At 42.6% G+C, this 17736-nt stretch overlaps 1 protein-coding gene across 1 annotated transcript in view; it reads left to right on the plus strand.

Moving 5' to 3' along the window:
* Positions 1-17736, plus strand: part of RPA1 (replication protein A1) — a 62977-nt gene that overhangs the window by 26047 nt on the left and 19194 nt on the right. The window contains exons 7-13 of the mRNA XM_055001949.1: positions 2516-2645; positions 3788-3890; positions 7858-7926; positions 8506-8698; positions 11150-11289; positions 12795-12943; positions 17053-17185. Coding sequence (XP_054857924.1) covers positions 2516-2645; positions 3788-3890; positions 7858-7926; positions 8506-8698; positions 11150-11289; positions 12795-12943; positions 17053-17185 — 917 coding nt within the window. The remainder of the gene's footprint in view (positions 1-2515; positions 2646-3787; positions 3891-7857; positions 7927-8505; positions 8699-11149; positions 11290-12794; positions 12944-17052; positions 17186-17736) is intronic.

Consider the following 17736-nt stretch of genomic DNA (forward strand, 5'->3'; position numbering starts at 1 on the left):
AAGAGGATTCATATCATTCAAGGAGTTTGGAACAGCCAGAAATCAAGAAAAACTGACTGGACTCTGGGCTATAAAAGCAGCTCTACAGACCTTCAACTCTGATCTTTAGAACCTCTTGTACTTACAGAAAATGGGTTGGATCCAGCCAGCTCTTCTGAAAAAGGGAAAAGAGCATCCCCTTTTACCTCCAAAAAGGCCGTGCTTGGGATCATCCTAGCATGTGTGGTGGTGGCTGGAGTAAGAAGGGGAATTAGGAGTGAGTGAATAAACTGGTTGGATCAACCCAAGGTGTCGGTTAAAGCTTACATAAACTGGTAGGGAGGACCTTGCCCATGAAGCCTTCACTAGGAAACCAGTCTCATAATTAGGTTGGTAGAGAAGCCTATAGCAGAGCATCTACAAGTCTCTGACATCCTAGCAGTCTAACTGAGCAGGGAAGACCATACAGGAAACAATGATTTTTCAGTCTCAGAGTGTCCCAAGCAGTAACCATGAACCTTTTGACCACAGCAGAGAACAGGCAGGTGGTGATGTTCGTGATTTGCTTTCAATGCGCAGAAGGCACTGAAGCCCAGCGCAGCAATGGGATCAGGGTCTTCTGTTATGTGTTTTGTGGCATCCATCTGAATCTCTGGGTGTTCAGTGCATCAGATGCCAGAAGGCAGACTTAATTGTAATTATACCATTGTGGTCCAGGCAGCCCAACCTCTGGAGTTGATTTTTATGTCAGTGGCACCATGTTGGTTGCTTCCAGAAAGGAATAATCTCTTCTTGGAAGGCCCAGTCATTCATCTGAAACTGCAAAAACCATTTGCAGTGTGTGGTTATTTGGATGGAGTATTGACAACCCTTCTGCCACTCATCCTTCAACAGAATCTATGTTGTCACCTGAAGACCTTTCTGGAGTGATGTGATAGAAGAGGCAATACTCCAGGGAACAAAGATACTTGACTTGTTTTAGAGTTAAAGGAAGGGCCATTCAAAGGGGCTCTGCGGTAGTAACTTGAAGAGGCAGGTTTCAGCACTCAAAAACATCCTGAGCTGTAAGGGCAAGCGTCTCTTGCAACTTATCCTCGTATTGTTGATCATTTTCCTAATTGGAGCTCTTATGAGAGTCCCATCCCTATTTCTGCTGATGGCTAAAATTCCTTTGAAGACTCTGGTAGCTATTACTTCGGCAAGGAATGTTTCAGAGGATGAGGCTTGGAGCTTTGTCATTTGTCAAGTGTGTTTTCCATGATGATAAAGTGGTTCTCAGACTAGATCTTTTGATCATATCAAAAATTAGTCCAGGAAGTGGCCTGCCTTCATTACGTTGTTAATCCTTTCAAACCCTGGGCATGTCCAAAATTGGGGCTGACATAAATTTGACATTAGGAAAGAGCTCTGATTTTGTTTGGACAGTATCTCTGACAACAGGATTCCTCTTTTTCCTTCTGGAATGCTACCTGGGGCACTGGTTTCTATGTCTCTTATCAAGGTGTTTGAAATAGTGTTTAGAAATGACACAGGAAATGTTGAGAAAATCGTCTCCTCTCAGGATTCAGGGACTTCCTTCTAGGTGAGTAGTGCTGGTGTCCTCAGATAATGTGACCTTGGAGGAGATCTGCAGGGCAGGTGTCTTATGAACATAGGTGTATTCATTGAGAAGATTAGACTCTGACATTCTAACCACTACACTATGCTGGCTCCCTTCCATATCCCAGTGGTTCCATAATGTCCTCCTGTCTTCATTGGAGAAAATGGGATTTTTCTTAGCATGAATTCCTGTCCTCAGGAGAGGCAGGAGGGCATTCAGACCACTTCTAATTTGATTCAGATGGTACAAGCCCATTTTTCTAGACAGTAAGATACCGATGGAGGAGGCAGGTAGGGATTCCTGGCATTAATTCCCTCTCTCTCTCTCTCTCTCCCTGATTTCTTTTTGTTGCTTTTTCATATTAAATAACTAGTTATGATAATTGGTAGGCATCATAGGGCTATTCCTGTTCTTTTGGGGTCTGGGAAAGAGGAGCCATTCAGCAATGGAGTTTCGCAAGCTGGCTGTGCCTCCTTCTGTAGCAAGAAGAGGCAGTGCCAAAGGTTCCTGTCTCACCTAAGAACAGGAATTCACTGTAGGAAAATGCCTGTTTGTCTCAGCAGTGAAGCAGGGATTGCTTTTGTTCTTCTGCTTATGTGTGTGAAAGCATATACTTAGTGGAATAACTCTTTCATGTTTGGAAAGCTAGCAAGCCTTACTGGAGGGTGGGTTTTTTTCCCAGTAGCTTGCAAAACTGAACACTACAGAGAATCCATGACTAGAGAGAGCAACCATGTTCTGCTCATTTTATGTTGCTGCGATTACCCCCTTTGGGCAGAACAGGATGGTTCCAAATAGAGGCTAAATACCAAAAAATGTGCAATTGTGGCAATAGTTATACTTTATGTTGGATGCATGATTGGAAGAGCCACCCTAGCCAACCTGCTTTGATTTCTCATCAGTGTATGTTGCTGACTCTGAGATGTCTTACCTTAGGACCTCCAGCGAAATACAACAGCCCTCCATCCATGCTTGGGAAAGCAGGTGGTTCCAGCTTCCTGAACACTCCTGGAGGCTCTCAGGCCAAAGTGGTACCCATTGCCAGTTTGAATCCATATCAGTCCAAGTAAGTCAACCAGCTACAGAACCTGCTGTGGCCATAAAGTACTTACACTGCTTAGAGTGATGTATTGTGATATCCAGGGGCTGCCCCATGCCTCTGTGTGTTTCACTGTCCTTATCCTTGTTTACTCCCACAGCTGCAAGTGTGGCCTCTTGAAGTCTGTGCATTTGTTTTTGAAAATTGGGTTCCAAAGTGCATGCATTCTGGTTTAGAGAGGTGCACCAACTGCATAAAATTAGGGCAATCTGACCTGAATTGTCTTTTCAGTTTGCTTTGCTTCTGAGCAAAACACAACATGTCCTAAAAACATCAGAAGAGCCCTGCTGGCTGAGACTAAAAGTCCTTCTAGTCCCGCATCTTGTTCCCTACCAGAGCCAACCAGATGCCTCTGGGAAGGCTGCAAGGAGATAAATAGTGCCTGCTTGTGCCTCCATCAAGTGGTGTTTGTAGTACATTGCTTGAAAACACAGAGGTTCTGTTCAGCTGCCAAGGCCAGCAGCTATGCTTCTGCTTATCCTCCATGACTGTACCTAACCCTCTTTGAAGGACAGCTCTGCTACATGGGATCTTTTTGCAGGCAATAGCAGGAATTGGGGCTGGGACCTTGCACGTTAAAAAATTTTGGGCTACCCTGGAGCTGAGGCCCCCTCATTCCAAAGTGTTCTTAGCAGAACGTTTGGGCATGGCAGGCTTCTATTACACACCTTTACTGTCTGTGTGTTGCATTTCAGAAAATGCTAGCTCAAACAGAAGGTGTGATTGTTGAGGAGGGTGAAGAATAGGTAGCTTATTCCTGCAGCAGTCAAACAGCTTTTGTGCTCTGAGGGGAGTTGTGTATGTGGATAGGTTAAATGCCACCACTTCCATACAGGCATCTGATGGAAGTAGGCTGTTGCCCACACAGTGCTTAGTTTCCCAGCAGCTGGTCTGTAATATGAGAAGCAAGGGTATGATATGGGAGATTGGCCCCTGGGTCTGCTAATTAAAGGCTGTGCTAGGCTGGCCTGCAGTTTGCTGCTTGCTTACTTTAGATTCTGTTAATTGCAGGTCATTTTCAGATTCTGCATTTAAAGCACGTAGGTGACGTTGGCAAGGCCTAGCTCAAGTAGGTTAATGGGGCTCCAATTCTTTCTCTGTGTTTCCAGGTGGACTATTTGTGCACGGGTGACCCAGAAAAGCCAAGTACGAACATGGAGCAACTCGCGTGGGGAAGGGAAGCTGTTCTCCATAGAGCTAGTTGATGAAAGCGTAAGTGCTTTAGTGTATGCATTGAGAATCACGTTGCACCCCAGGAAAATGTAGAAGCATGTAATGAGCTACTGCCCTGCTAATGACTGGACCAGTTTTCAGAGGCCAGTGAGATGTGGAGGTCTGTGGAAGTACCTTCTGTTCAGTAATCTGTGTTCAAATCAACAGCTCCAGCCACCCCCCGCCAACTAGAAGAGGAATGGCTGGCAGAGGCATATACATAAAGATATCCTTTCCCTACCACTTTTGCTGGGCCTGTTCCTTGTAGACCAACGTTTTTCTCCTTCCCAGTCCGAACTCAAAAGGCTGCTCCTCTAGGTATCGTTGGCTTGACAGCACTGGAGTCAGAACAAAACCCTGGCCCTAGTATGACTTTTTTGCAAGTCCAGCAGTTAACGGAGGGACAAACTCATGCAGTATAGATATGGCATACACCTCAAGTGGGAGCTGAATGGCCTACGGCTGTCGCAAGTCATTGTGGTAAGTGGGAGGGAAGCCATACTGTACACCCTGTCCCTCTTCCCACTCCCATCCCAGTCTTTTTACAGTTCCTCTTTATTTTTATTTATTTATGTACATTATTAGCATTTCCTTTCCATTGGAAAATAAGCATGAAACTTAGAAGTGCTCACACCTAAAATCAACATGAAACTTCGGTGCTTGAGCATCTGGATCAATTTACAGGCATTGGCCTATATCTTACAGAGGAAGAGCCACTTAATGTTGGACGAAGGCTTTGAGGTTTGCTGAGCAGAGTGATAGGATACAGGCCATTAGCTGCTTGGTGGCCTGTGCTTATTGGTCGTGCTGTGAAATTATTTTTAGGACTGCCCTGGGTGGCTCCTGATACATCGTTATCAGCTGTTCACTTTGCTCCTTTTCGCCTTGCTATTGGAGTTTCTGACTGACAGTTTTTATTACGTTGTTAATCCTATTGCATAAACATCTTATCTGATGGAACTCTAGCACCGCTTTTAATGATCATTTTGGGAAGGCCTGTCACAACATTAAGGGTGCTGCCGCCATATGTGTGATGTCACCTGCTAATTTGTAGAACTAGAGGTAGGTATTAGTGAGTCTTTAGATGGATGTGAGTCAGGCTGCCTGCCCTAAGCTGTATTTCCTTCCCACAGGAGGGTGCAGAAAGTACTTACTGCTATGTTGTGGCTTCCTTATTTAGGGGAAGTGTAAGGCAACTTTAATTAGTGAGATTTTAGGACATTTGTGAAGAAATTAAGCATGGGTATTTATTAGGGTTTCAACGAGTTACATTGTAATTCATTTGCTTTTGAGATTGGTTTGAATGTAAGTATATTAACATATTACTGAAACTTTGGCATACATGACTTTTTCAAGTAATGAAGGAATTGCAGAAGACTTAAGATTGAGCAAACAGAAGCTGCTCTTCATTAAAGATATTCTTTCCTTCTAACAACTTTTTTCACTGACAGCTGTAGTTAACATATCCAAATAGTCTCAAAAACAAGTAAGTGGGCCATTAACCTTCCACTAACAAAACTGGCCTCCGCTGATAATTAACTGATGACTGAAGTTTTGATCAGCTCACTCACGAGTTGGGTCTAGAGATGCAGAGCAGTGCAGAGCTTTCCTCATACCCTCGTGGGCCAGGAGAGAAAAGGGAAGGGGGTGAAACTGCATATTGATTTTGTTCCCTCCCTTAGAAGAAAGTTTGAATTCATAGGGGGGGGGGAATTTCAAGGGGAAAAAATGGAAATTCTGGGAGAAATTGGAAATATATAGAATACTTTCCAATCAAAGCTAAACTTCTTTTACTAATTTAACATAAAATGTATCATTTATAAGCAGAATAGATAACAACCAATGTGTAAAAAAAATTAAAACTTGGATCTTTTTATTTAAATTGGATTTTTAAAATTTAAATCAGATTTTGTTTAATAAATGCTTTTTAAGGAAAAATCTATCTAAAGATAGTTTCCTGTTTAAGATACATTATAGCCCAACGTTTTTTCATCATGAAATAAGGATTAATTTTTAATTATGTAGCATGAGACTGTATGCCCTGACCTGGATAGCCCAGGAGAGTCTGATCTTGCCAGATCTCAGCAGCTAAGCAGGGTTGGCCTTGGTTAGTAGTTGGATGGGAAACCTCCCACAAAGACCAGAGTTGCAGAGGCAGGCAATGGCAAACCACCTCAGTTAATCTCTTGCCATGAAAACCCAATCAGGAGTCACCATGAATCGGCTATGACTTGAGAGCAGTATTTCATTTTCATGAATATATTCATGCATTTTTTTAAAAAAAATTGTAAATGAATTCCATTGATTCATTCATTAGGGCCCCTGTGTCACAAATTCCTGAGGTTTCTGTAAGATTATGTTAGGTAATTTTTCTATCTAGAAGATACCATCACAGATGCTTGGTTTTGCAGCTCTTAAAACTGTGAATTGGTATCTGCAGATATAACATGCCTCTTCTTAACAGCAAAAATGTTTTAAAATAAACATATAGAATTGAGAAAGAGACCGCAGTCCTGTGGTTCCTCTGCAAATCTGTGTACACAGAATCAACTCCGTCCTTACCTCTTAAGTGCTAAATTTCAAGAAGTTCAATGATTAGGAGATTTGGAGTGGAATAGATCTGGTTAAGGAGGATATGTTAAGAGCTAAGTGTGAGGAAGAGGGGCAAGCTGTACAAATGAAAGCAAAACCTTTTCAGCAGAATACTCCAGAAGTCTTGATCTTTGTGACCGTAGCCTGAGATGTATCTTATTATTCTCTCCCTTGAAGAGAGAACTTATAATGGCAGCAGGCTGTAAAAGAGACCCAGTTTGGGAATATTTTTGTTTAACTACATCAGTTAACAAACTTGAACATTTAAGCAAATACACATCTTGTATGATGTTATTGGTTTAAGTTAAATAAAATAATTAAAATTGTTATTGTTAATCATTGTTTTTTTTCCTTCCAATAAAGTACAGCAGAAAATTTGTCCAAACATGAATGATTACCCTATTAAACTGAAGATAGTTCACCTCACAATGATTTCATAATTATCTGTTTTAAACAGTAAATAACCAATCATTAGTTTCCTGATATAACTGTAAAACTAACATGAGTTGTTGTTCTAAAAATGAAACCTTCATCTGGGTTGCAAATATTAAGGTTATAACAACCAGGAAGAGTGAGCCTTTTTTATGTGGAAAACCATAATTTAAATTGAGTCTTACTGATTAGTGATTTAAATTGCAATTTAAATCAGTTTGATTTAAATCAAATCCACCTTGTTTATAATTTAGCATATGAAATTGTACTGTTTGCCATATTTATGGAATTTGAAAGTATAAATACCTTCATTTTCTATTAGAAAAATTGCTAGTGTGCCCAGTACTTAAGAAAGTTGAAAATTGCTGTATCCTATCCTACCATAGCATCTGTATCTTAATTATTACCATCTAGGAGATAGGAAAAAATAAAATTTGAAAATAGAAATCAAATTCTGTTCTAAACAAAAATGTATTATTTAGTCAGAGACACTTTCATTCACAGTAGATAAGACTGCCAACATATTTGGATATCAAGTTAAACCATAACCTTGAAAACTCTTTAACTCTTTAATAATATATTGTCATTAATCCATTATAGCATATTAATTGTTCCCAATATTATTTACACTTTTAAAAAAAATGCTTGAAAATTGAATGTTCAATCAGTAAAAGAAGTTTATGTTTGGTAGGAAAGTAAGTAATGCATATATTTCCACTTCTTCCCAAAATTTTCAGAATTTTTCCCCCTCTGGCTTCAAAATGTTTGGAAATTTTACATCTCTCTCCCAGGTAACTTCTGCATTGCAGTATGCTGCCTTTGAGTTAGAGAGAGGTGTCTCATGAGTCTCGTGCATAATGCAGTAAGCAGCGGGGGGGGGGGGTAAGTGTTCATCTGGAAATCCTTCTTGAATCTTGATGGTTGTTCTGCCTTCTTCCTTCAGGGCGAGATCAGAGCCACTGCCTTCACGGACCAAGTGGACAAGTTTTTCCCCCTTATTGAGTTGAACAAGGTACAGTACAGTTGTCTGGCTTAGCAGCATACCAGGTATTCTAATGTAGCCAAGGAGTGTGAGAGTCCTGCATGATGGTACAGCCACATTGCCCCTTTTAAGGTCTTGTCTCATCTGAATTATGACTTGGTAATTCTGTGGACACTTGGTAACAAAGGTGACTAAAGATGTTCCTGAGAGTGAGAGGCATGGGCTGTATCCATGCATTCCTTGATTTACTCTGAGCCTTTACTTTTTCAGTGGTCTCTTGGAAGATGCATGGCCTGCTGATAGAGAGCCACTTGCTTATTGTCCTGTCTATACAACCTGGCATATACATTCAACCACAAAATCTGAGCTTTCCTTCGATGTTTTTGTTTCAGGACCTCAAAGCAAGGAGTGGGGTTTCTTGATCTTGAACATGCAACTGTCCTTGTGCTGAAGAACATGACACTGATCTCACCTCTCAGCTGCTGATTATTGGCAGTGTGGATAATCTTTGAGGTGTCCCTAACAGAGGGAGGGGTAGAAATTGCCCTGTGACGCATGGAATGTGACTGCAGATGTGTCTCATGCTTTGCCACCTTTTTTCTGCTATAGGTCTATTACTTCTCCAAGGGTAACTTGAAGACTGCTAACAAACAGTACACAACAGTGAAGAATGATTATGAGATCACGTTCACAAATGAGACGTCTGTCGTACCGTGCGAGGATGCACAGCACCTCCCCTCAGTCCAGTTTGATTTTGTTCCCATCAGTGACTTGGAGAATGTAAACAAAGATTCGATTGTGGGTGAGTTGGTTGGTCCAGGGCTTCAAAGAAAACTGTGGCAAGGAGGGGGCAGCGAAGCGGGCACGCTCTCGTTTGGACAATTCCACTGGCAGTGGCTGGATGCTCCTTTTTGTTGCCGAGAAATTGGCAGATGCGACCATCACCTTATGATTTATGTTCCTACTAGACAAAAATGATGGGATTTCTTATTTGACATATGTGGCCTCTTTGGTTTTGATTTGCAGTTATTAATAGGCCAAAGAGGACTAAATAGGCACTTTTGGGGTTTGTCCTTGTTGCTTTGTCAAAATGATTGTGTTGTAATGTTTGGCTTCTGTGCTGAAAACATCTACAGGCATCTGTAGATGAAGTAAGGACTTGTGAGCGCACCAGTTTACAGTGTGTTTGATTTATGGTAGAGAGTTTTTAAAATCAAAACTTATAGACCGTCCTGTTGTCCGGCTGTGCTTGACATCCTTCTGATGCCTACATAATGACATTGTAGCCTTAGTTGGTGCTCTCCCAATAGGGTAATAAATGAAGAAACACATTACTTGAATTGCATGATGATGGACTAGCTTCTTCTACCCACAGAGTGGCATTCTGAAACCCTCCATGTGTTGTGCCCATACATGGAAAAAGCCAGTTTGCACTTTTTGTTTATTTAGATGTTTATGTCCCACTTTTCACCACAGTGGGGAACCCAAAGCAGTTTACAACCTCTTCCCCTCCTCATAACCTTCGGGAACCACAGATCTCTTTGTCAGATGCATCTGGAAGGGAGAGCTGTGGTTATCGAAGGCTCATACTGCATTGGAATTGGATGGTCTAGCTGTTTGGCTGCTACAAACTAACAGGGCAAACTCCTTTGAAGCCAACTGATACACACACTAAAAGGAGATGTTTACATATACTAGCAAAGGAATGTTTTGATTGCACCCTCCCCCTTCCCCCCCCCAATTGCCTCTTCTCTCTCCTCCCCTTCTCTCCCTCCTCTTCTGTATTTGACCAGTCTCTGTATCATGCATCTGACGAAGAGAACTTGATTCTCGAAAGCTTATGCTACAATAAAATTGTTTAGTCTTAAAGGTGCTACTGGACTTTTTTTGATCCCGCAGAGAGAGAGAATCTATTAAACACATTGCCCCTGTTAAGAAGACCAGATGCTAAAAATAGGGGAAATTATAATGGAACTTGTGGCTTCTAGGCCCACAAGTTCATTTTATAAATATGCCAAGTAATACAGTTCCATATTCTAAATTACAAATGATGCATTTTATGTTAAACCAGTAAAATAAGATTAGGCTTGATTTTTAAAAAGTAAATAATGTATGTATTTCAGTTTTTCCCAACATGTCTGTGTTATAACAAGGAACAAAAATGTTTTTCCATGGCTTCAAAGTTTCCAGAAATTTTACATCTGTAGATTAAGACATTGGGGCCAGGACGGTGTCCTTGGAGTTCCTGTCCCCTCCCTCCCTCCCTCCCTCCCTCCCTGGTTGGTTGTAAGTGTAGGCATTGAAACCATACCGACTTTGTCCTTATAGGCAGCATTGGGATACTCTCTGCAGTCTCAGTTTCTACTGCTTCCTGTGGGCAGGCTTGGATCCTACAAACCAAAAGAAGTCGTGAGTTTTCAGCTAGTAGCAACAGTAAAGATCCAGATACTTGCACAGAAAGTGGCTGTGCAACCTGCTATGTTCCCTAGTTTTTGGTGGAGGCTTGCCAGCATGTGGGGAGTTGTCCCCCCACCCCCTGACAAAGCAGTGTTGGTGCTCTTGGGTGGTAAATTGTCAGTAGCTGTTGAAAAGATAGTGAAGCTAATATGCTGTTACCACTTTAGTGGAGATATCTGGACTGGAGATAGCTTTTGAAGCAGAGAACAGCCCCATCTACTCTCTTCCTTGTTGCTTGTAAGGGGTGCATTATTCTTGGATCCTCAGTTGGAAGAACGGAGTTGGACAGCACCCTTGGGTGTCTGAATCCTGAGATGGCACAGATGTAAGAGTTGTACAAATGTGAGTGTCAGCGAGATGCTTTTTCTAGATTTATCAGCCTTAGCCAGAGTCACCATCAAGTTCTCATTTGTGTATTCTAAGTATGCCTAACATGAAGCTGAAATGATGTAGCCCCATGCTGTGTGCCATGTTCTCAAAGAAATGGGTGATCTGCCTGTGGGGTGTAATGCTGCTATAGCTGACTTGTGATTAGCTACAGAGTGTGTTGGAAACTTGTGCTCTATCCTGGCTGTATTGCGCTAAGGGAGGAGATTTTTTTTACTCTTAACTGATTTCAGTGGGATTACCTGTTCATAGGGGTCAGATTGCATATACTTGAATCCAGAGGATTAGCCTAGGTCTTTCTCTTGGAGAGTCCTTGTTGCCAAAGATATAAAAACGAGAATTTTTTTAGAAGATCTGGGTTGCTGTTACAGTCATGATATCCTTCATGGATTCCTTGGTTACCTTTCAGATGTACTTGGAATCTGCAAGAGCTTCGAGGATGACAGAAAAATTATAGTGAAGGCTTCCAATCGAGAAGTGTCCAAGAGGAATATACACCTGGTGGATATGTCTGGGAAAATGGTGACAGTCACACTGTGGGGAGCTGAAGTAAGTTGTCTTTATTTTTGAAAGCTGAATCGGAGCTGAATTCCTGCTGAAGTGAGCAGTCTCTAACTAATGTTCCATCATTGGGACAAGAAGCCAGCACCCCCTTTGGCACTGGGGTGGAGATGGTGGTTAGATTATTGGCAGTATCTGTTCTGCCTTGAACGGACTCTTGTCAACTCTCCATAGTTGCAAGCTAGGAAAATTTTTCACTTGCTAATTTTCTGCAAAAAATGGAGAGGGTTCCAGATTCCTTGGTGTTAATTGCTTCATGGTCAGATGTTTATCCAGGTTAATAATAAAAGTCTGCTTACTGTGTCTGTCCTTCCTACCTTGATTTGTAGCATTGGAGTTGCAAAATGGGAAGCTCTGCAGGCAGGTAGCAAATACCAATTTCTGTGCCGTTCAGGGCTAAGCTATACAATATATTTTTTAATGAGCCAGGTGAAAGTTTCCCAGACGTGACTCACTTTCTCACAGCTGCTTTGAATGTTATTTTAAAAGTCTGCAAGGGCTAGAGTTGGCAGGCCCTGTAGTATGGAGGAGGAGGGGCACCTACCCCCCATGTTTTCCCAAGCCAAATCAGTTGGGAGGGGAGGTGGGAGCCCTTGCTCTCGCACCATAGTCTCATACCTTATCTGCCTCCACGTGCTTTTTAAGTTCCTCATGGCTGTGGGGAAAGCAAGTGGATCCATCTTGTTTCCAGTGTGTTTTCACATCTTTGTGAAACCACTGGGAAAGCTCGTCCAAGGATTTGGAGAGAGATGCCACCAATATGTAGATGAGACTCAGGTTTGTTTCTCCTTAACAGCCGAGTTGGGTGGGTTTGTGAAAGCTCTGAGCAGATGCCTGGAGACAGTAATTGAATGGCAGAAGGCCAGTCAGCTGACACTCTTTCCAGACAACACTCAAGGTGCTGCTGGTGAATGAACAGCGTTGCTCTGTAGCTTGGGAGTGCTGCTGGATCCTGTAGAATGCTGCTGGATCTTCCTCATAAGCCTAGCTCTCTGTGTGCCCCACCCCCCCAGCAGTAAGACATGGTGACCAGAGACCAGAGCTTCCTCAGTGGTGGCCCCTTACCTGTGGAATGCTGTTCTCCTTGAGGCTCACATGGTGCCTGCTCTACTTGCTTTTAGGCTTCAGGCCAAAATGTTTGTTTTTGTATAGGCTGTTAACTAAAGGGTTGATCTTTTTATTTGATTTTACAATCTGCGTGTAGCCTGAGGACTGTTGTTTGACACCCTAAACGATCCTAATATTTTCTGCTTCTCAGCTTTTATGCGATTTTGTGTTTTCTTGGCTGGTTTGTAATGATCACTAATTTAAAGGAGTTTAGGGCTTTTTGATTTGATTTTGTTTTATTTTACGAGCCACTTCAATGAAGTCCCTGGCGAGATGACAAATACATACAATAAACATATGCTGGAATGCTTAGATTAAACCTGGCTCTGTGTGCAAGTCCACTCACTCTGTGAGAAGAGCATCGCCTAACATCTGTATCTTTGCAGGCTGAAAAATTTGATGGCTCTCGGCAGCCTGTGGTGGCCATTAAGGGGGCCAGAGTTTCGGATTTTGGTGGCCGGAGTCTGTCTGTCCTTTCATCAAGTACCATCATTGTGAACCCAGACAGTCCAGAATCCTTCAAGCTGCGTGGATGGTATCCTTGCTTCTCTTAATTCAGTGGCTGTCTGTTGCTTAAGTAAATTGGGGGTGGGAGGAGGGCTCTGCTTGCCTTCAGATACAGGATACTAGGAGAAAGAGGCCTTACTGTAACCTGACACAGTTGAGTTCCTGTAATGAACTTCAAAGAACTTGGTGTTGAAACAATGCCGGAAAAAGCAGCTCTTAGTGTCCCAGGCCCTGTTGGCAATTTTTGGATCCCATTAAGCATGTCACTGTGTGAGACAAATCTGACCCAAATCTGAAGCCTCTGCTTGCTTCAGAGAGATTTGCCTGGGAAAACCTCCCAGTAGGTTATATCCAATGTTAATTGTTACAAAGGGATTGTTTAGATTTTCTGCCTCTGATATCTTGGACTGGTCTTGCTTGGAGGGCTGTTTTGAATGACTTTTTCCTTTTGCATTTCTTGCTGGAGTCAGTTCACTCAAAGATTGATGAGAAGGATTCTTTCTTATTCTGAGTTCTCTCTAGCATTGTTCGGCATTTGACATAATGTCAAAAGGGCATTTTGCTGTTGACAACACCATTCCCAGATTGCCTGCTGGTGCTGCCAGGGTGCAGATTCCTGGGAGGGAAACAACATTGCTCCTGATTTGCTAGGTATTCTGTAGTTAATCCCAGAACTGAAACCTTGTATTTACCAGCGTTGTCTTAATTCCTGGATTAGCCATAGATTTCATGTCTAGATTTTGGGCGAGAGAGTTACTTGACCTTGGGCCTCAATCCCCAGGTGTAGAAATAGGCACACACACACTTTCTTTGTCTTACATGTTGCCGAGGACAACAGTCCATTAGTAACGGATGTTCTTTAATGCACTCAGTTGCATTTGGTGCATTGTTCGTCTTAAGTGCTCTTGGCACACTCAAGGCTGTGCCAGAGACAGAAGAGGCAGCCTGTCTCTGCCCGCTCCCCCCTCCCCAAGTCTTCTGTTTAATTTGATGGTCAATATGAAAACCTACTGAAGAAGAGGAGAGGGGGTCTATCTTTGGGCATCTGCTATTAGTGTTGAGTGTCAGTGTGGGCTGATTGATACTCATGATCCTTTCAGGCTTCAGAAGGGTTTTTTTTGAAAGGCATCCACATGTGCTGGATGACTAGTGTGTGGATGAAGAGAATGAGCACAAATGAGAGAGAAGAGGGTGGGAAACAAGGAAGTGTCAGGGAGAAGCTGTGGTGGTGGCAGCATGGACAGGGTCAGTTGGGGGTGGGGTGCAGGAGAACCATTTGGCCTGGGCCTCAAGCACAGGAGGTGGGGGCTAAAGCTGTTAATTTTTTGGAATTTGAGAAGTTTCACAACGTTTTGTGGTTTGTGAGCATCACCGTCAGACAGAAATGTGACACACTGTCTCAGATTATTTTTATTATGGCTGGGGACCTCAAAAGCCAGACGTGGCCCAGGCAGGCTTCTCTGGACCATTAAGAAGGCCTGTCCATGGGATCAAGAATTCCGAGGCATGTGACTATTGATTCAGGAAGGATTCTTAAATCTCCTCGAAGAATGGATTCAGCAGTGTAGAATATTCTAAGTAGGAGATCACAACTTTTGCATTGAATATCCCAAACCTTACAAGCAGAAACCTCAAACTTTGCATCCTGGTTATTGCTACAACAGAAACATAACCCTCACTGAGGTGGTAAACCTGTGTCTGATGCATCAGACTGTGTATGGGAGCTCACATGATTCCTCTAGACAACAACAACAAAAACCCTCGCCCATTGAAAGCTAGCATATTATGGAGAAGGAGTCTAGTCTTATCCTCAGCGTGTGATTTTCTTGTTCAGAATTGGGTTATATGGCAACACATTAAATTGGCAACACCCAATTATACCTGTTGATGGATGGATGGCCTGGCTCAGCCCCAGATGTCCTGGAGTGGGCTTTTGAAGCCATGGCTGGATGGTTGAGGCAGAGTCCGCTGAAATTAAACCCCACGAAGTCGGAGATCCTGTACTTGAGTCGTGGACCAGTGGATTCAGGACCCCAGCTTTCTGCCCTCGATGGGGCAGTACTTGTACCGGCCCCAAGAGTCAGGAGCCTGGGAGTGATCCTGGATGCCTCCTTGAATATGGAGGCTCAGGTCTCTGCAGTTGCCAGGTCTTCCTTTTTCCATCTACGACACTTGCTGGGTGAAGAGCAAGTCTGGTGTGGTGGTTAGAGTATAGGACCTTGAGGTTCCTTGGGTGACCTTGGTCTTTTCTTTCTCTCAGCCTAACTTTCCTCATGGGAATGCTGAGGATTATTTATTAACTTGCATTGTTTTTAGTCTACCTTTGTTGCTGAGGCTCAAGGTGGATCACACCATTAACAGCAATGCAGTAGAAACAGTATAATACACACAATAAGCAATGCGACCAAAAATTGGATTATACATACAGTAAAGTGGGATTACAAAAATGTGGAACAGTGACACCAAGCTGTTTATTTGTGTCTGAAGAAGGGAGCTCTGACTTTCGAAAGCTAACACACTGAAAATCTTGTTGGTTTCTAAGGTGCCACTGGACTCAAATCTAAAGCAGTATAATATATACAGTGAACAGTATAATGAAGACTGCAGCCTAGAATTTTTCAGACCATAATTACAGTTCTGCTCCCATTGTAAATATTCCCTCTTGAAAAGGAAGGGGGGGTCTGTGTATGGTGCCCTAAGCCCCTTAAATGAGAATGTGATAAAGGGATAAGAAAGAAGTGTTACTCCACAAGCACAAGTGTATTGTTATTGTTCATCCCTTTTCAAAATGTTGGCCTCTTTGTTTTCATGGATGGGTAAAGCTCTGTCACTCCAGTGATTCCCCCCTCCCCCCCCCCCCAGCAGCAGCTGGAATGCCAAACACTAACTTCAGGTCGGGGAGGGGTGCGTGAGAGCTCCCTTGAAACTTCCTTTTGTTGCGTAAAAGAACTGTTTCATCTAGATTAGCATGGTATAGTCTGATTGGCAGTGACTCTCTGGATTCTTGGATCAAGAACCCAATGCCTGCTTCCCTGCATCCTTTAGCTGGACAGATCTGGGATTGAACTTGAGATCTTCCTTCTCTTGCATTAGCCAGGTAAAACACAGCATGGTGTACATCCCAGGGAAGCTTACCCAAAGGGAAAGCCTTAGGACACAGGAGCTGCTCTGAGGTCCACAGAAAAGGCAAATACAAGTTGTACAAGCTTTTCTCTGAGCAGTGCCCAGTGGTGTCTACACACTTCCTAGTCTTCTTGCTCTGAACGTTTCTTAGCAAACACATTCTGCCCCCAGTGTATGTTGGTTGGGAAATGATTTTTCCCTAAGAGCCTTCAGTCCATGAATATTTCTTTGCATCATGATAGATGTGTTGGGCTTTTGTTGCAGGGAAGCCAACAGTGTTCACAAGCGCAGCTTGCAGCAGTCTGCAGCATAACCATACCTGCATATGTACTGAGTGTGTGAAGAAAAGCAGGCACTTCTTTGTTCCCCCCCCCATGGGTTTTGCTGCTGTTTCAGTGGATTGCTTCTCTTCTTCTCTCTGCTGCTAGCAGTCCCAGATAAGCTGTCACTGAGCTTCTCTTCCTTTCCCAACATGAGCTGCAACCTTTTGCTTGTTAGCATTGCTTGAATCAAAGCCAATGGTTTACTAAAACAAATTAAATTGCAGTGCTGTTCTGTTGCCAAGGTGGTAGCATCCACTTATCTCATAGGCAGGGGTTTGCTGCTTCTGACTTCAGACGTGAAATCTCCGAAGCTTAGTATGCATTTTTCCCAAGCTTCTGCTAAGATAATGGTAGCATATAATTTAACTTTCACTCAGTGGCTTTATGTCTGTTAACTGAATCTGGCATCCTCTGAAACAGTTACACTGTTAAACTGTGGCCACTAGCTGGTGTAGAAGGAAAGCTTAGCTTGTCCCCATTTCTCCAGATTATAAAGTATTGCGCTAATTAAAACAGCATATTATCTTATCTTGAAATACTGTTTAAGTGAGTAATATACACAGGTTACTCTAATTGTTTCCTGTGCAACTATTGATTTTAAAAAAATCCTTCTTATATTGAATGCAAGAGACCAAAAATAAAATCTTGTGTTGCTGTTTCCTGGAACTAGGAGTAATCTTTTTGCTTCCAGGTTTGACTCTGAGGGGCAGCTTCAAGAATGTGCCTCCATCTCTAATACACAGGGTGGGCCTGTAGCAGGTGGAAACACCAACTGGAAAACTCTGTATGAGGCTAAATCGGAGAACCTCGGGCAAGGAGATAAGGTAAAGTGGGCTCTTGAAACAGTTGAGATGGGCTGTTCCTTGTGGATCTTAGTTGGAGGTGGAGAGGGACATGACCAAAAACTTGCAATAAATAACCAACTAAAAATAACACCAAAAACCCACATTAATTCATACAATATTGGAATCTATGCTTGATTCCAGCAGAGCAGAACTATTAATGCCCAAATGGCAGTCTTAAAAAAAATTAACTACTGTTAATAAGAGCGATCCACAGTCATGCTAGTGTCTTTCTGTGTTTGGGTTATCAATAAAGTGAGACCTCGTAACTGAGGAAATTGGCGAGACGGCACCAGTCTGATCGTCGGCTCATTCTCTTAATGGTTAATCCGTTAATTGACTAATTAAACACACCCACTCAAACAATTCAAGGCATGTGCGAGAGTATTTAATAAATGCATGACTTTAACTTAGGCCCTAAATATAGCACAGATACATTTAGACATTGTGCAAACCTTCTGATTTTAAGATTGCCAGTGCATGCAGGTACTCACGGGGGATAGTTGGAGGTGTGATAATGAAGTCAAAGAGAA

Source organism: Eublepharis macularius, chromosome 17, assembly GCF_028583425.1.
Source record: "Eublepharis macularius isolate TG4126 chromosome 17, MPM_Emac_v1.0, whole genome shotgun sequence".
Lineage (NCBI taxonomy): Eukaryota > Metazoa > Chordata > Lepidosauria > Squamata > Eublepharidae > Eublepharis > Eublepharis macularius.